The sequence below is a fragment of the Diadema antillarum genome, unplaced genomic scaffold, assembly GCF_040938485.1.
Source record: "Diadema antillarum isolate AM-2024a unplaced genomic scaffold, OU_Dant_1.0 seq00000250_RagTag, whole genome shotgun sequence".
NCBI lineage: Eukaryota > Metazoa > Echinodermata > Echinoidea > Diadematoida > Diadematidae > Diadema > Diadema antillarum.
The window spans coordinates 365,001-383,132 of NW_027271294.1; the positions used below are offsets into that span (position 1 = coordinate 365,001).

Genomic DNA, 18,132 nt, shown 5'->3' on the forward strand with positions numbered 1-18,132 from the left:
AAGTCTAAGTAGAACTAAACCACTTCAATATGATATTGCATAGCGGTACACTTTTCATAGGAAGCTGTATAAATACTAGCCTATCTTGGAACCCCTCGAAACCTTTTGAACTCAACGCTGGTATCACAAACCGTACCTTTCGGAAACTTATTGACATTTGCAATAGATGTGTTAGGTTGTATCTGTTATCAAACAATAGATTTCAATTTTAAACATGCCCTTGAATCCAAAATAAATCATAAAGATTTTGTTATCATTATTATTATTATTATCATTATCATTGTTATTCCTTTATTATAATTCGGCATTTGCAGGAGACAGTACAAGTAAATGATTAACATACATACACAGAAAGACAGACGACTGATAGTTACCAACAAGTAGGAACGTGTTTTTGTTTTTGTTTTTGTTTTTTGGTGGTTTTTTTTTTTTTTGGGGGGGGGGGGACAAAACACAACCCAAAAATATCCATGTATTTAGCCAGCTCACCCATGAATATACAGGTCTTTGAAACATCATGACTGCCATGCTTATCTGTCTTATTTTTGTGTTATTATTGGACTTACTAGGTGTTGTTGCCTATAATAGCTAACATATCGGCTTCCGAGGAAACAATTAAAGAGAAGGAGAAAATCGTTCGAAAAGCCCTGAGTACATTCGAGCGGGTTTTCTTGGCTGGCAAGCCCTTCATCCTCGGTGATGAGATCAGCTATGCGGACATCATGATGGTCAGTGAGGTAAGCGTGCTTGCAAAGGTTGGAAAAAACACCACTATGTTACCAGTTAAGTGCTTATTCATGAAATGTGTAACATGAAAAAAAAAAACAGCGAAACAATCACAATGATGAGTAAACGAGTATTCCTTTCGACATTTGTCTTTGCGGTTCAGAAAAATGCTGGTGGCCTGCAAAGGGTTGTGAAAAACTGTCTTTAATTGTGCCCTCTGTGAGCTGCTGATTTCACTACGAGAACAATGGTATATTCAATTGATTATCTGTAAAATCAACTTTGTTACAACATTCGTGTGATCGCCACCGCTCTAACTTTTAGAATCTAGTATCACTCGCAAACCGTCCTATTTGAAAATTGTTGCACATTGTGAAAATTTTTATAAATTGATGGTGACGTCAACGTCTTGTTATAACTGAGTATAGGTATGATGATCACTCTAAAGCGTGACTGGTGTTCGTGTATTGACCGGTATCATGAGTTCTCTTTCTTAACATTAAAATGAAACACACGCACAAACACACACACACACACACACACACACACACACACACACAAACAAACTATAATACTACATACTTTTACTCTTATCACTCCAAAGTGAGAAAAGACCAAACAACAACAACAACAACAGCACCACCTCCACGTCACCAACAACAACACGCACCTGTGACGTCAAACAACGATAAATGTGAGAGAAATTTTAATGGAACAGAAAATAAAGTGGAGGTGATTAGTCAAAGTGATAAAAGGAGAAAATGCGCAAGGAAGCTCTGAATATTGCAAAAGATAAACTTTAAAAAAAGCACCACAACCCAATAGAATCACACACATACAAACACAAACGCAAAATGCACTAAGTGTATACCCTCTCAAATTTCGCTTTGAAGCTTCCTTATGCTCATCTTTCGATTTCGTAAGATTTCCACTATATTTTGTCACATTCTCTCCTCCGCCCAGATGATTCAACATACCATAAGTGGACGCCACGTGAGCGAAGGAAACCAAAATCTGGAGGAGTACGTGAACAGGGTCCGGGATCGACTCAACCCAGCATTTGACGAGGTTTTTGACGTCATCTACAAATGGAGGGCTGGCTATCTGAAAAGAAAGCAAAAGACTGATAAATGATTAAAGCAACTTGCAAGTCTTCAGTGAATAATGTTTCCTTATATATGCAAATAAATTTTGAGTTCGGTCAACAGTATGATCTTATAACACCATTATACACACTCTAACGTCAATTAAACATAGCATGTGATATGATTATAAAGAGGTTAATATGACTACCTGAAAAGTTATCTGAAGAACAGAGTTTGATGGCAAAATGTTCGACACTTCCACTTCTTTTTTTAAACGTCTATTGCAGCCTTGTGCAGCAAGCTATATCTTTAGTCGTCGACTGTGCAGGCATTATTGATAAATGTTTCTCATGAAATATGTTTAAGATGTACGCTTGACGTTAAAAGCAAAATGAAGCAGACTAGTGAGTCAAGAAAACGAGATTGATAAAAATATGGGATTTAAATGCCGTAATCACAGCAGTGAGTTATATATGGCAGTTTTACCATATTTTTATCACAATGAAAAGTGCTTAACGTGAGGACAGTAACCAATTTGTCCTTTCGACAGATTGGAAGGGTAGATTTAAGGTAAAACTCGCGTCGCTTGTAATAAACGTTAGGCGTAATGTCACAATATATAGAGTGATTAGAAATGTATGGAATAAAGTGCGTGCAAGAGCGAGAGTTAGTGAAAAGTTAATGTGAGTTAAATGAAAAAAGAAAAGATATTTGCTTGTGATGGGCCCGGACCCGACAGACGGGTCATTGTCAATGCATGCATGAGGACTGGTGAATAGAGTAATTACGAGACTATTTTTTTTCTATTCTAATTCAAGCTGTTGGCACATGTAATATTTATGTAAAAATGTATACTAGTATGTGAATCTCTGTCCACTCTGTCAGAGTAAGCGATGATTCCGCTATCGTGATCATACGCCAGTGGATCCATAGATTCCCGACGTCTGTCTGTGTGCATGCACGGTCTTTTAGAATTTAACTGAACCGGAGGTTCCACCACACATTATTTTAATTCCAAATATGGACATGACTATATATACTGTATATAAAGACTGAATTAAGTGTATCCTGTCACTCTTCTTTTTGTATTATAATCATTGTAGTCTTGGGATTTCATTACTATCTTACTCTTGTTTGATCTGGGTATAGATGTATGTCACGAATATAAATTTTGTGGAAACTTAGTAAAAAAGTACACAATGGAATTCGAGTGAAACTGATTGTAATGTAAACAACGGAATTAGATACACGGCTAAATGTCGTTAACACCAGTTTCATTTCCTGCCACGAAATGTGTTATTTGTGTAAATTTCAGGGTATACATCACCGGATTTAGATTATTGACTTTTCTAGAACTTATTTATCAGCCAGATCACTGAAATACATTAAACTGTCATGTGCTTATCATATATTTAAAGTCAGCATCGGATAACCGATACATTTCTCTGACTGTGTCACATGGGTGGTTGAATGAAGTGAATGAAATGAATGCGGACACGAATTGCAAAAAGTCGTCTTGACAGCTATAGCGTTGCAGTTACACCCGTTGAGAAATATACTCGCTGCTTACTCATACGCATGTTATTATGATGTATATCAATTATACGAAAGTCCTATAACAACACTCTTCAAGGAAATTGTTCTAAAAAAAACCGTGAAATCAGAAATTATATATAACGATGTATAGGGTTATTACTATACGTAAAGTAAGAATATTCCTTTGTGAGTAGAGAAAAAGAACTTTTGATTTGTAGTAATTGATCATAAATTATTAGGGTTGGGATTTGTGCTGGGTATGATATGGTTTACATGAAAAAAATGTGTCCTCATCACCATCCCATCTTTGAGTGAACACGATGCCTCCAAGAAAGTGCATGGCAGCAATAATTTCTAAAAATGATATCGAGTATCATGTGGAACGTATCCCATTAACTGCTCATAAGCTGGGTGCCTATAGAATGTAATTCAGTCTATACACTTTGAACTCGAACTTCCTCTACGTAAATTCTTCAGTTGACAACACTGATTTCTCCTTTCCTTCCAACAATCTCTATCTGCATAGACTCGTCTTCCTTCCTCCTCCATTTCCCCTTTTGTTCGTCACATTCAATGGACTTACCCGGTAGTTTACCTCACCCAACCTCAATGAAGTTACCAGGTAGTTTACCTCAGCCAACTTCAATGGACTTACCCGGTAGTTTACCTCACCCAACCTCAATGAAGTTACCAGGTAGTTTACCTCAGCCAACTTCAATGGACTTACCCAGTAGTTTACCTCACCCAACCTCAATGAAGTTACCAGGTAGTTTACCTCAGCCAACTTCAATGGACTTACCCGGTAGTTTACCTCACCCAACCTCAATGAAGTTACCAGGTAGTTTACCTCAGCCAACTTCAATGGACTTACCCAGTAGTTTACCTCACCCAACTTCAATGAACTTACCAGTAGTTTACCTCAGTCAACTTTAAAGGGATGGCAATGTTTCGGTTGAGACGGGGCTTTAGGATTCCAACGTTTTTGATGAATTTTTGAGATAATGAGAAACTTCTTATGAAATATGAAAGAGCATACAATTCTAAGAGGAATTCACAGCTTTATTTGGTTTTAGAATGGCTGAGATATCCAAAACAAAGCAATCCTGATGAAAGGTGGAACCCACCTTTTCTTAGGATCACTTTGTTTTACTTTGTTTTTGGACATCTCTGGCATTTCAAAACCAATTTCCTCAAATAAATTCTGGATTCCTGGCTTAGAATTGTATTCTCTTTACGTTTTCATAAAGTACAATGGTTTCTAAGTATACCTCACCTAAACCAAGCATCCCTTTAATGAACTTACAAGGTTGTTTACCTTCAAAGTGCTTTGAAAGCTATAGAACAGTCATTAGATAAAAGTGTAGGATTTAGAATAAAAGAAGCGTATGGAATTTTGAAGTTTTACGTGAAATAACGAAAGAGTGCATGACTTAATAATATATGGGTGATGATTTCGAGCTGTCAAGAAGAGTGTCCCACTGACCTACATACATCCTCATTTTGCAAAGAAAAAGGTCAAGGGAGAGAGAAAGGGAGACGGAGGCGGAATTGGAAAGACGAAGAGTAGAGAGGGAGACAGGAAGCGAGAGAGAAAGAGAAAGAAAGAAAGAAATAGAGAAGGAAGGAAAGAAAGAAAGAAAGAAAAAAAGAAAGAAAGAAAGAAAGAAGAGATAAGAAGGTGGTGGTCGAGAGAGGGTGCGGGGGTGGGGAGAACGTCAAACACACGCACGGGGAGTTCCCTAATTGCTCTTGCTTATTACCAAGTGCTTGGGGTCGTCCATACTGATTTGGAGGGGAGTTCATGTAGTCGTACTAGCAGGGGGTAAAAACTCTTCCATCCATTCATACAGATTTTAAGAAACTGCACAAATGTGCTCCCCCCCCAAAAAAAAAAAAAAAAAAAAAAGTTAACAATTGTCATGATAGCCTCATGCTGGCATGTCTTTTGTGTCTGTGCATGTGTGTTGAAATTACTATCCGATCGATAACGGCAATACACCGGTATTTAATCGAAGTAGTCGAGGACGTCATGCATGCATATTCATAACCAATGTAGCCGATAGAACGCTATACACACATCCCGGAAGTTCGCGAACAAAAACAAACTGTCGATCTACTCAGTATCAGCCGCTCACTATTCGTAAAAAACGCCTCAACGGGACCAAACTATTGAGACAACAGGCTGGTCAGTCGCAGTCCTTGGTAAATGTACAGGTGTAGGCATGTCCTAGTTGTGGGTTACTATTCAGAAACCACGCGCCTGACAAATCTAGCATCCGTGAAAGAGCCAGGGTTACAGTAGACTGCCGTAACTTCAGTGGAAGGTGTACCGGTGTAAAACTTTTGAAACTTGTTGGTAGAACGGTGGAAATAAGGTTCCACGATGGCGCGGAGAGAGGAGTGCATTCCGAGATGGCTCTGGCACGCATTTGATGCACTGGACACCGAAAAACATGGGGCAGTGGCTCAGATAGAGCTGAAGGTATGGTCAGAACCCAACTCTTTCTCTTTACTGAGGATAGCCCAATTCTATGTTGATGTTGATGTTTTTTTTCTTGTTTTTATCACTTTGCTGAGACACAAAGCGTAATATACTAAGTAGTCTATGATGTACGAAATGTGACGTCTGATTGTGTGCATTGCTGATTACCTCTACTACCATTGATTACCAACATGGAGCTACAACGAGCTAGTCTCGATGTCTCTTAAAGGAGGTACCGACCACTTCGTGGCATCTGGCCCGGAGGCGTCCTCCACGCAGCCCTGTCGCACACAATGGCAATACATGTACTGCACGGCCATACACACACTTAAAGGATAAGTTCACCTTCATGCATGTGGCTTAAGTGAATGCAGCAATATTTTTAGAACACATTATCCGTGCAAAAGTTATGCATTTTTAAATCATCTGTGCAGTCATTGCTGGATGAGAAGACTACTACAGTGTCAGTGTATGATGTCACATGCTTGCAATGAAAGGAAAGTATAAAGAAAATTTCACAAAATTTAATTTTGTTGAAAAAGTGCACATTTCCTCAACCTGTAACTGATATGTTAAGGGTAATATCATTCCCCCTGCCTTCTGAAAGAGGCAAGTCAAGCATTATTTTATCATGCGAGAAAAGTGAAAATATGTTGAATTTTCTTCATGTTTTCTTTGTATTGTTGTACACATGTGACATCACAAGCTGTAGTAGTCTTCTCATCCAGCAATGACTGAGCAGAAAGTTCAAAACTTTATAATTTTTAAATGGGTTGTCCAATTTTCCTCAAACTCTTACTGATGTGTTCTACAAGTATTGCATTCACTCAATTGATCCACATGTCTATGAAGGTGAACTTGTCCTTTAACACAGCTCTATTGTTTACAAAAATGTATATGGACCATGGGTCTTATCATCACAACCCTGCTATTTCAATGCTCCTTTGTATTGTCATAGTGTTATCCACTTTACAACCCAAAGGCATGAAGGGTCCTTCTTAAATTCTTGATGCTGTTCTTCGATCTTCTTCGCTTTTCGGTTTTCTTCTTCTTCCTCGGTCTTCTTCTTCTTTTTTTTTTCTTCTTCAGTCTTCTTTTTCTTTTCTCATCTTTTCTTCTTGTTCTTGTTCTTCTTCTTTTCTCATCTTTTCTTCTTGTTCTTGTTCTTCTTCCTCCTCTCTTCTTTTTACGTACTGTAATTCTTTTCCCTTCAAGCCTGAAGTGTATTTGCCAGTGGCTTGTTGATTGGTTTTCAACTGTGCATAGTATGCTACATAGTTGTGTTTACTAGTACATCACTTTGAGTGTCGAATTTGAAATCCTTAGTTTTCTTGTCTAAACATTCTTTTCTTTTCTTTCTTTTTTTGGCAGGCAGTACATTGTGTTTCCTTTTGTGAATTATTATGATTATTTACAGAGAGCATAGTTTTATTCCCTTTTTTTTTCCAGTTTGTGGTTAAATACCAGTCAGTATTGCATGAGGATTTTATGCATGAAAATGTAACCAGACATTTGATGCTAAGATGGAGGGGGGGGGGGGGGGGGAGTAATCATAGAACTGGGCTAATGATACATCATTATATGGGCTGATGGTCCATTTGACCATGATACATCATGGACCAGATCTTTAACCTGTTGAGGACGGGCTGATTTTGCTACAACACAAATTTCCCAGAGACACCTGCTCAAGTACCGTTATACTCCCGACTCGTCCTCAACAACATACTCTTTGCTGCTCAACATTGATCCTGCAAGAAGCGATCCTATATGTCTCACATCTTGCAATCCAAGACCTAGCCAAGTCACTGTTAGGCTGTTTGCACGTGACTGCCTATTCTTCTGCAACATGTTGGCCCGAATTCACGAAAGTGGTACAATTGAAACCATGGTTTAAACCATGGACAAAGACCGTAGTGTTTTATGGGCCGCCAAGTGTCGCATGGCCTATTTTGTTACGAAATCAGTTATTTCGTCAATGAAATGACCATTTCGTTAATGAAATGTTACATTTTGTTATGAAATGAACATTTTGTTATGAAATGAACATTTTGTTATGAAATGAACATTTCATCGACGAAATGGTCATTTCATGTACGAAACGACTGATTTCGTAACGAAATAGGCCATGCGAGACTTAGCGCCCCATAAAAAAACTACATTACGGTCTTTGTCTATGGTTTAAACCATGGTTTCAATTGTACCACCTTCGTGAATTCAGGCCATTGAGTCGGAAGAAGAGGTAAAAGCACTGAAACAATGGGAAGCCAAATCACTAATGGAGTTCAACCCCAACATGGGCCCAGGTCTTTCATGTTCCCAACAAACTCAAGCACATCATCACATCATACAGTCTGTACATCATTATTGCATGGACAAACCTCAGAAAAAGCAGATATTGCAAGATATCTGGGAGTCTAGCTACTTCCGTCAAGAAGCACTGCTGGAATCACAAAGTGCCAAAAAAGGCTAATTTGATCCATGAGAGATGCAGGATGCCATTAAATGGAAGACATGTTGCTATGGTTCCACAAGACATAATGATGCAGGATGTCATTGAATGGAAGAAGCTCTGTATTAGCAAAAGACATTGGATAAAGGATGCCCTTGAATGGGAGACATGTTGCTGTGGTTACACAAGACATCGGATGCAGGATGTCATTTGATGGAAGACAGAATGATATGACTACACAAGACTTAGGTCATCAGCTGGCATTAATCCGGCATAGTCATATGTGACCATGCATCACAAAACGAACAAAAAGTCACACACACTGATTTTGCATGAGGACTGAAAATAGGTGAAGTGGGTCAACCTAGCCAATCTTGACTTTTTCACATTTTGTGAAAGAGGAAGTCTTCTTTTACATTATACTAAAATTTGGGATCATGAAACGTCGAACATTTTTGGTAAAATAGTGTGATTAGGTGTGTCTTTAGAGTCCCCTTTTCATTTTTGAAAAACCTGGTACACACTCTTCGCTTTCAACTCTAATAACTTTTTGATAGGATAATGCTACTGCTTTGAAAGTTGGCATTGATTATAGACAGAGTGTGTTAACGAGGCATGCTCAATCTCAGTTTAATCTGATAATCCCATCATTGTTGTTACTCCAGCGGTTTACTTACTGTTTTTTGTCCCATTCATCGCACAGCCAGCTTGAATAGACACTGTACTTCAGAGCCTCTTTTCTCAGTTCACACTTTTCCTGAGTTTGTGCTTTCTTTCCAATATTTAGATAGGTTAGGAGAGTCCATTTGATTTGAGTTATACATCATTTTAAAGCTTAAAGTCTGCTCTTTCGGAATATGGTCTTAGCTAAAAATTAATGTCTGGCGACTTTCTGTTTGTTTTGTGGTGCAGGGTCACATATGGTAACACATAACAAAGGATGCAAACATGATTACTGGTGACATTACTACTGGGCCCTGTTTTATGAAGAGTTATAATTGATGATATAGTTGATTTCTATGGTAAGCCTATATGGCAGCCTGTGTGGTAAGGAAATTTATAATCAATTATATCTCTTGATAAAACGGGGCCCTGGTCTAATATCTTTATCCTCCACATTTGGTTGAGTATCTAAAACATAAATAAATATCACAACTAAACACAGCTTTAATCTCAGCACATAATTTTCATTTTATGATCTATTATTAGAAAAGGCAAAAGTTTGGTTGAATTTATATTTGATCTCTTAATATCCTTGTTAGAAAGGCCTTGTTCCCACATTTCAACACCATTGCTCATTCAATGACACCCTTGTTGTGCAGGTCAATGACTCCAAATGTTTCTCTGTGTCCTACATGTAGATAGATGTGTAGGTGTTTGTTGATAATGATAAGAACTATGGCAGAATTCCAAACAGTTTGCTTTTCCAAAATGAACAGCATAGTGAGTTGGCCTTCACTTCAAAGTACAGTATAGGCCTATATGTCCTTAACCCAGAGTTTGGTTGGTCCTTCATGGAGAAATGTTTATACACCACCTGTAACAAGGCATCTACTGTGATTTGTTTCAGAGAAAAAACACATTCAACTACACGACCTACTTCTGAGATGTGAGGTGGTAAATCCTTTCTTTGTGAGTCATATTTGCATATATTCTCTTTACCTTTAAAGCCAAACACAGCAGACAACAGGAGTGTTTGCCTTTATGTGATAACAAAAGCAATAGTGCAGTGCTCCAGTGCACATGTTAAACTTAGGCTTATGCTTGATTGCCTCAGCCTGTCTGATCCTGTATAAAGTTGGGAAGTTGGCTCTGTGCTGAGTGTATGTTTAAAGTTGCAGTTTTCCATTCTTGTACATCTATACCAGTATAATTGATTCCACTTAGCTGTTTGCTGCAATTATGCTCAATTTGGGTTCCTACACTTTTGTCAGCACATGGTGGAGATCAATAGGCCTCGTACTAAAATTTGCATTTTAAAGTTCATCTGTCTCATGCAGTCCAATGAAATCACATAGTTTTTTAAAGCAGTAGCATTTCCCTATTGAAATTAAGATTAATGTCTTTAAATGTTAATAGCAGCCACATAACCCTTTGATTATAACACAATGTACTATAATACAATACATATTCTCTATATCACAATGGTTGTCCATTGATCCATTTTATATATATATATATATATATATATATATATATATTTTTTTTTTTTTTTTTTTTTTTGGGGGGGGGGTGTTAGTTGGGCTAAGATTTGTCATGCATTATTTGATTGAAAGGTATCCCTTGCAGCCAGGAGGCTGAATTGCAGACATTTTACAAGGATCATCATGAATACATTCAAATATACAAATATACATTAGAAATATTAACTATTGCACAATAAAATCAACCTTTACCATTAGCAAGAAACAAAACAAAAAAATACAATTACAATTATTCACATCTCTGTTCTTGTTTCCATAAATAATCTCTTTTGTTTAATAAACAACCTTATCAAAAAATCAACTTTCTTTTCATCTACTCATCTTCTTTTCCTCCATCTTCTCTTTTCCCCCTCCTTATAAACTTTACCATCCTTATCATCACCTTCCCTCCTTTAACCTCTTCTTATTCCCTGAAATTATCCTTATCATAATCACACATTATTATTTTTCATCATAAAAATTAAAATACCATTTACTCTCTATTACAAAATATCAAGCAATATACATTCATGAAAAATATACTATTGCAATGTATTATACAAAACGCTAGGCTATCTACACGTATCAATAAAATTGGTCAAACTACCAAATTTCATATTTCACATGACACACAACAGAGAAACATAATATGGCAGTGAAACTGATCTAAAAAGTCTGCTCAAGACTAAACAATTCTGGCAAGTGAGAAAAAAGATTGAGATAAAATCAGAAATAAATGAATGAATGGAGGGCCCATAATCAAACACATCATTACAAAGAGAGAGAGAGAAAAAACCCCACCTTAACAATGGTGAATCAACATGCGGTTTTTAACAAAGTTGAGTGTTTTATCAAAGAGAGAAAGTTTCGGCGTGCTTGCAAAAGGCTGAACTTGAATAATAAAACACAGAGTGCATGGACGTTATAACTTTCAGTAAAACATCAATTATATTCTTCTCTGTCAAAAAAAAAAAAAAAAATATATATATATATACAGGGTGGCCCAAAAAGAACTGAACGCCTAAGATCTTTAATTTCAGCAATATCATTGCAAATATGTCATCATGTTGCATACTATTAGAAAGGCCATTCTTTTTCCAATAGAATGACACCAAGCTCTTTAATTTCGGTTTATGCGTTACTATTTTAGGCCCATTTTTGTCAACCCTTGCAATTTTCAAAATGTGATCATTTTGCACTCTCAGAGATACAGAAACCAGTGAGAATTCGGCTTACCGTAGAACCAGTAGCGTTCGCAATGTGCGGAATGTTGGGTGGACAGTGTTCTTGTCGTCAAGTCGTCTCATTCACAATGGTAACGGACAATGACAGCCACATTCCACACATTGTGAACGTTACTGCTTCTATGGCAAGCCGAATTCTCGCTGATTTCGGTGTCTCTGAGAGTGCAAAGTGATCACGTTTTGAAAATTGCAAGGGTTGACAAAAAATGGTCCTAAAATCGTAATGCATTAACTGAAATTAAAGAGCTTGGTGTCATTCTCTTGGAAAAAGAATGGCCTTTCCAATAGTATGCAAAATAATGACACATTTGCAACGATATTGCTGAAATTAAAGATCTTAGGCATTCCGTTCTTTCTGGGCCACCCTGTATATAAAAATCATATTCATATTAAAACACTTAAAAAACTTACACATATAGAAACAAAATCAGTTGTTATCTCATTTTCATAAATAATCTCTATTGTTCATACAAATCACCTGACTAACCACAACTTTTTTTTTTATCGACTCATCTACTCATCTTCTTCTTGTCTTTCCCTCCTCCTTATAAACTTTACCATCCTCTTCTTCACTTTTCCTTCTTCAACCTCTTCTTATTCCCTTACTATCTATTACAAAACCTCAATAAAAAAATCAGATATTACAATGTACATTCATCAAAAAAAATATATACTACTATTATACAAAACACTAAATTCATATCAATAAGATTATTCAAAATACAACATTTCATATGTCACATGACGCAGAACAGAGGAACGTGATGTGGCAATCAAAATAAAATCTGAAAGTCTGCTGAAGACTAAAAAAATTATATGAAATTATGAACCTGTAGAAAATACAACTACATGATATATTCAAGATTTCAATGAAAAATGAATTAATCTTAAGTACCATTTATTCCTACAGAGACGGGTGTCAACATTCATTTGTGTGTGTTGGGGGGGGGGGGGCATCTTTGAAAATGTTGTTGACCCAAAATAGGTCATTTCATTTCTTTCTTACTGTCCCTCTTTACTCCAACCTTGATTCTTCAATCAGTGTTCACTATGGTCTTCACTATGGTCTTGTGTACCTAGAGTAGCCTCTTCCACTCTTGGAGAAATACTGCAAGGTAGCATAGGGTGGTCATTCAAACTTTGCACAGATTATGCATGCAGCATTTGAGTGTGAATCCTGCACGATGTATTAAAATTCCAAACTTCAGACAGCGGTTTATTTCTCACCTGACCTGACACACTTTCCTGTCTTCTCAACATAGGAGATATGCTTAAACCATTGAAGACTACTGTAGTCCTGAGTATACTCAGGCATGTGTCTATGGGATATCCGTATTATAGCAAAATCAGCTCGTCGTCAATGGGTTAATGCGCAGTGCTTTACTTGGACAGATGTACGTAATTTCAGGACAGATATATCACGGTATTTTATGAATGGGAATGATACCAACTGAAATACTGCGGTATCTATTACTCTGGTATTACGCTAACATGAAAACAGTGACAGCAAATTACTACATATGGTATTCATAACCATAGTAATTCCAGTGTGAATGTACCTAGTGTCAGCACTGGTTTTCTAGAGAGCTCTGTCATCATTAGCGATTACCTTCAACATTACTAAGTGGTATCTGGTCATAGACCTGAATCAGGAGGGACATTATGGATTGATCGTTCATCATGTTCAGGGATGATTGCGCTGGACAGGATTTGTTTTATTACTCAAGATCTCCCATTGAAAAGTCAAGCCATCTGCTGTACCATGGATGGTAGGGTCCATGGCTGTACCAAGGGGCTCCCATGTCTAATCTTATTAAAAGCTGAAGTTCTGTAAGGAGGCTGATTGGAATGTAAGTATTGATGCTCGGACAGCTCTAAGCCTGTTGAGGTTTCTTGATTTTATGGTAACACACACATGCTCACGTGCCTGAACATGTAGTGTACATACTTGAGATTCACATGCCTTCAGGAGCATACAAGTATGTAAGATTCACATGAGACAATTACAAGCTGACATATCAACTTGCCAAGCATGAACAGAACTGGGACAAGTAGAATATGAGAGCACTTCATTTCCTTGTGTATCATACTTTGGCACATATGATTTTTGCTGTCCTTGTCAGTTATTGATGTACATCAAGCAAATGTACTCATGTCTGTTAAAGGTATGCATCTTCCAAGTATTTGTAATATTGTAGGGTGACTACATCACCAAATCATATTGGAAATGCAAACGTACACTTCAGAAACTAATTGATCATGTACAGTATGTACCAAACTTGTATTGCTATAATTTTCAATTTCTATATTTCGTGAATTGAGTCTTATAATCATGCAAAACATAAAAGCAAAATGGACATAGTGATGCATGGCAACAGTGGTGTAAGATGACATTGCAGTTGAGCAAACATTGTTTCAGGGAATGATTGAGTTGCTTTTTGAATAATTCACTCATTGACAAGATTGAAACTCAAGTTAATGCAAGGTCTACAGCCTTGTGTTTGCATGGCCATATCCTTTTGCTCGGTATATGAAATGACACACGTGATGTGTTTGCATTGTGAGCTGTTTTCCCGTAAAATATTGGGTTTCATGCAGGAAATAAGCCTTAAGTAGATAAAGTTTGCATTATGTCATTGTGTGCCTTGCTCTGCAGCCATAACATGCTGAAGTATTTCCTAGCCATCTTTTAAATCCCTGTAACGGTAATACCTGAAATACAATGCCAGTGCAATGAACCTGCTAAGGTGTGGCAACATGTCAATAGGTTCATGCTGAGCTGTCAAGTTACCCTATGAAACTTCACAAATAGAGGAACTTTTAGGGAGTTGTACTACTATAAAAGTGGATGTTTTCATGAGAGTAATTTTTGTCGCGCCCACCGGAGGTGAAGGCGAGACTAAGGGATCCAAATGGCGTCCGTCCGTCGTCCGTCACAAATGTTAAAGTTTACCTGCAAGACTCTCTTATGATGCATAACTTGGCAACTGTTACAGCAATGGCAGCCACACTTGGGTGATAGAAGCACTAGAGGTATCTTCATGTTATGGTGTTGTCGGAGGTCATGTGATGATGTCAAAGGTCATTTTAGGTCATATATTAAAGAGTATGTGCAAGACTCTCTTTTCTATGTTAAAGTTTACCTGCAAGACTCTCTTTTGACAAATAACTTCACATAAGTTGCTTGGATTACAACCTAACTTGGGTCATAGATGCACTGGGGGTACCTTCATGTTATGGTGCCATTGGAGGTCACAGGATAAGGTCAAAGGTCATTTGAGGTCATACGTTAAAGTTTACTTGCAAGACTCTCTTATCACACGTAACTCAGCACATGTTGCTACAATGGCAATCAAACTTGGGTGATGGTAGATGTCTCTTGGGAAGTTGAAGGTAACCATTCATTATTAGTGGAACATATAATGTACAAAAATATTTGTGTGTTTTTATTTTCCCACTGGTTTCTGGTTGCCTAAAGTGCAGGAAAATTTCTACACTGTGAAAATTTCCACTTTTACAGTATAAGTTTAGGGTCCAGTATGGATCTAGTTCTTGTGGTTTAGCTCCTGTGGTTGATGTGAAGGTATAAGCTTGTGGTGGAACGTGACCCTGTAATGACCAGATAACTTCCTGTAATGGATGAATAAAAAGAATTGTATGCATATCATATGCTTGATATATGCATGGCTCTGCTTTCTCAGTTTGCTATGAGTGCAATTAAAAATGACCACTTGTAGCAGCCGTGATCACTGTCTGCTTTATATGTACTCCAAAGTTCTGTGCAGCGCTCACTATATACATAAAACGGAGATTATTACCGGCACTTGTGATGTACCACACTTTCAGATTCTATCATCAAGTGGTGCTTGTTAGTAAAAACTTTGATACTCATGACCAATGAAAGCACCCTGTGAATGCGCTCAAAGTTAAGGAATGATTTCATCTACTGTCCATGGTAGCTGTCATAAATGATTAGGTAATACAACAGTCCCATCTGAAGGCCTTAGTGACAATAACTTGGTACTTGTATAAGGGATTACAGTACCTATTCATAATTTAGGCCCTACATAGTTTCAGAACATCTATGGAAATTGGTGAACCAAGCCAAGCAGATGTGTTGATGGCAAGTACAGCTGTATGTGTAAAAGCCCAATTACTATTTTTTCTTTCTACTTAACACTAACAGCTTCCTTCTTTTCCTTCTTTGTGTACATATTATCCACCCATTTAACTTTTTTCTTTAAAAAAATGATGTACACGGAGTTTTTGCAGTTTATTCACATATTTCATACGTACATTATTATTCATGTGTGCCTACTCAGTCAGGAAAAAACATTTGCAATGTTTGAGTATTCAGCTGTGAATGTTTACATCCCACATGCTGTGCTCTGCTTTTGAATTGTGCATATTTTTAGCAAAATGTTTGATTGAGAATAAAAAGCAGGCCTACTGTAGGAATCAACCCATTCTTTTTTTTTTCATCAAGCTGCTGACTGAACTTGTATTAGACCTGTGCATATGTACATTTAGCATCCCATTCTGAACAGGATCTTCTTGCGTGTGTGTGTGTAGAAAAACAATGTGGAAAACTTGCATTTTTACACGGACTTGGTCAGAATGGGTTAAAAAATATCCATCGTATGATGCACAAGTCTGAAAAGCAGCATGACTTCCTGACAGAGTCCAGCCCACCTACTTCTACAGAGATATATTTCTGTGGAGATGTACCAGTAGTTTTACTGACAAATTCTATAAAAGGGAAGAACTCAGCAGAGAGAGAACAATGACGAAAGCGAAACATGGAAATTTTGCAACATTAACTGCTGAAGAGCATCTAATTGACAGTTTGAGAGATGTGTGGTGGAATATAACAAGATAATTAACCTTAATTGGTGTTGATACATGTATGTCAAAATCTTGAGATTGCTGTGGCCGTGTTTCTCTGACAGTAAGGTTTTGTTGCTTTCTGAATAATTATTTCAAAAACAGAAACCTTTGCTGACTGTTAATAGCCATATCAAGGCCATCAAACACATCTGCTAAGACAAAGAGAATTTTGCTCCGACCATGCTAACCAATAGCAAAGAATATTTAAATTAATTTTGTGTAGAAAACTTAAGTTGAAATGTACCATATAAATGTGAGATACAGGAGCCATATGAGCAACATACTTGGCAAAGCTCTTCATCCACAATGGATTTTAAGTCTACAACACCTTCCTGCAGGGTTATTTACCACTGAGTGTTGAGTTCATGTAGACTCCAGTGTAACAAAGCATCATGTACCTGATTGCTTTCAATTAAATCATCACACAAATTTTTGACCTTTGTACCATCGAAATTGGGATTGATACATGAGTCCAATGGCCAGTGATCATGTCTCAGTTATTTTTAGCAGAGTTACAAGGGGAAAAATCATTATGTAAATTATCTTTTAGTGACAACTTCCCTGTTCATATTCATCAATCCAATGAAACCTGTGTAACTATGTAAATGTAGATTGAGTGAATACAGCAAGATCAGTACATTATTGAGCATATCTGCAGCAAGTTTGATCAAAATCAGACAATCCGTTCAAAATTGAAGAATTGTTATAGTTTGGTTCAGCCATCACTGGATGAGAAGACTGCTACAGTGTGTGACTTCACATATGTACCATATGAAGAGTTTGTTCGTAAAAACCGATAAGTCCATATTTGCCAAATGGAGGTATTTGCGATTAAAGGTCAAGAAAAATAAAGAGAACAATAAGAAAATTTCTGATTCTTTTGACCATAACTTTAAAAATGTACCTTTATATGTAGTGACCAATATATCATTTAAAAGGTATTATTTTGTACTTTATGACAGAGGCCGTACTTCAAAATCTTCAAAAATGGACTTATCGGTTTTTGCGAACAAACTCTTCATATGTACAACAATATAATAAGATATTAGGAAAATTTCACGAAATTTATTTTTTTTTTTAATGATAAGTACACATTCCCTCAACTTGTTGCTGACATATATGTTAAGGGTAATATTCCCCCAGCTGCTTTCTGAGAGCTAGGAAATATGAATTCTTGTTAATTTTCTTAGATTATACATTTTACATACAAATTATGCAATTATTGTATATAAAAGTGATATTGCATGTGTTGTAGTCTTCTTATCCAGCATTGGCTGCACTGAAACTTAAAAATTCATATAAGTTTTTAAACAGATTGTCCAATTTTTCTCAAACTTTGCTGATGTGTTCTTCTAATTTTAGGTTTCTTTTTTCGTAAAAAATGAAATTAGTGAATAAAAATGTTCAAGACCAAGTCAAGACCTGTGCTTAATTTGTAGAATTAAAATGGAGTTATGAAACTAAGTAACATTTTTGATATATCAGTGCTGTACTATACTATTTTATCTGAGAAGGTTATTATTTCTGTGTGTGTGGTTTC

The 18,132-nt window shown here is 36.9% G+C and overlaps 2 protein-coding genes across 2 annotated transcripts in view; both read left to right on the forward strand.

Moving 5' to 3' along the window:
* LOC139729700 (glutathione S-transferase theta-1-like) overlaps positions 1 to 1,860 on the forward strand; it is a 4,069-nt gene extending 2,209 nt beyond the window's left edge. The window contains exons 4-5 of the mRNA XM_071640630.1: positions 570 to 737; positions 1,690 to 1,860. Coding sequence (XP_071496731.1) covers positions 570 to 737; positions 1,690 to 1,860 — 339 coding nt within the window. The remainder of the gene's footprint in view (positions 1 to 569; positions 738 to 1,689) is intronic.
* Positions 1,861 to 5,561: 3,701 nt separating this feature from the next.
* LOC139729709 (uncharacterized) overlaps positions 5,562 to 18,132 on the forward strand; it is a 50,007-nt gene continuing 37,436 nt past the window's right edge. Inside the window, exon 1 of the mRNA XM_071640639.1 lies at positions 5,562 to 5,829. Within this exon, the coding sequence (XP_071496740.1) occupies positions 5,731 to 5,829 (99 nt within the window). The 5' untranslated portion in view covers positions 5,562 to 5,730. The remainder of the gene's footprint in view (positions 5,830 to 18,132) is intronic.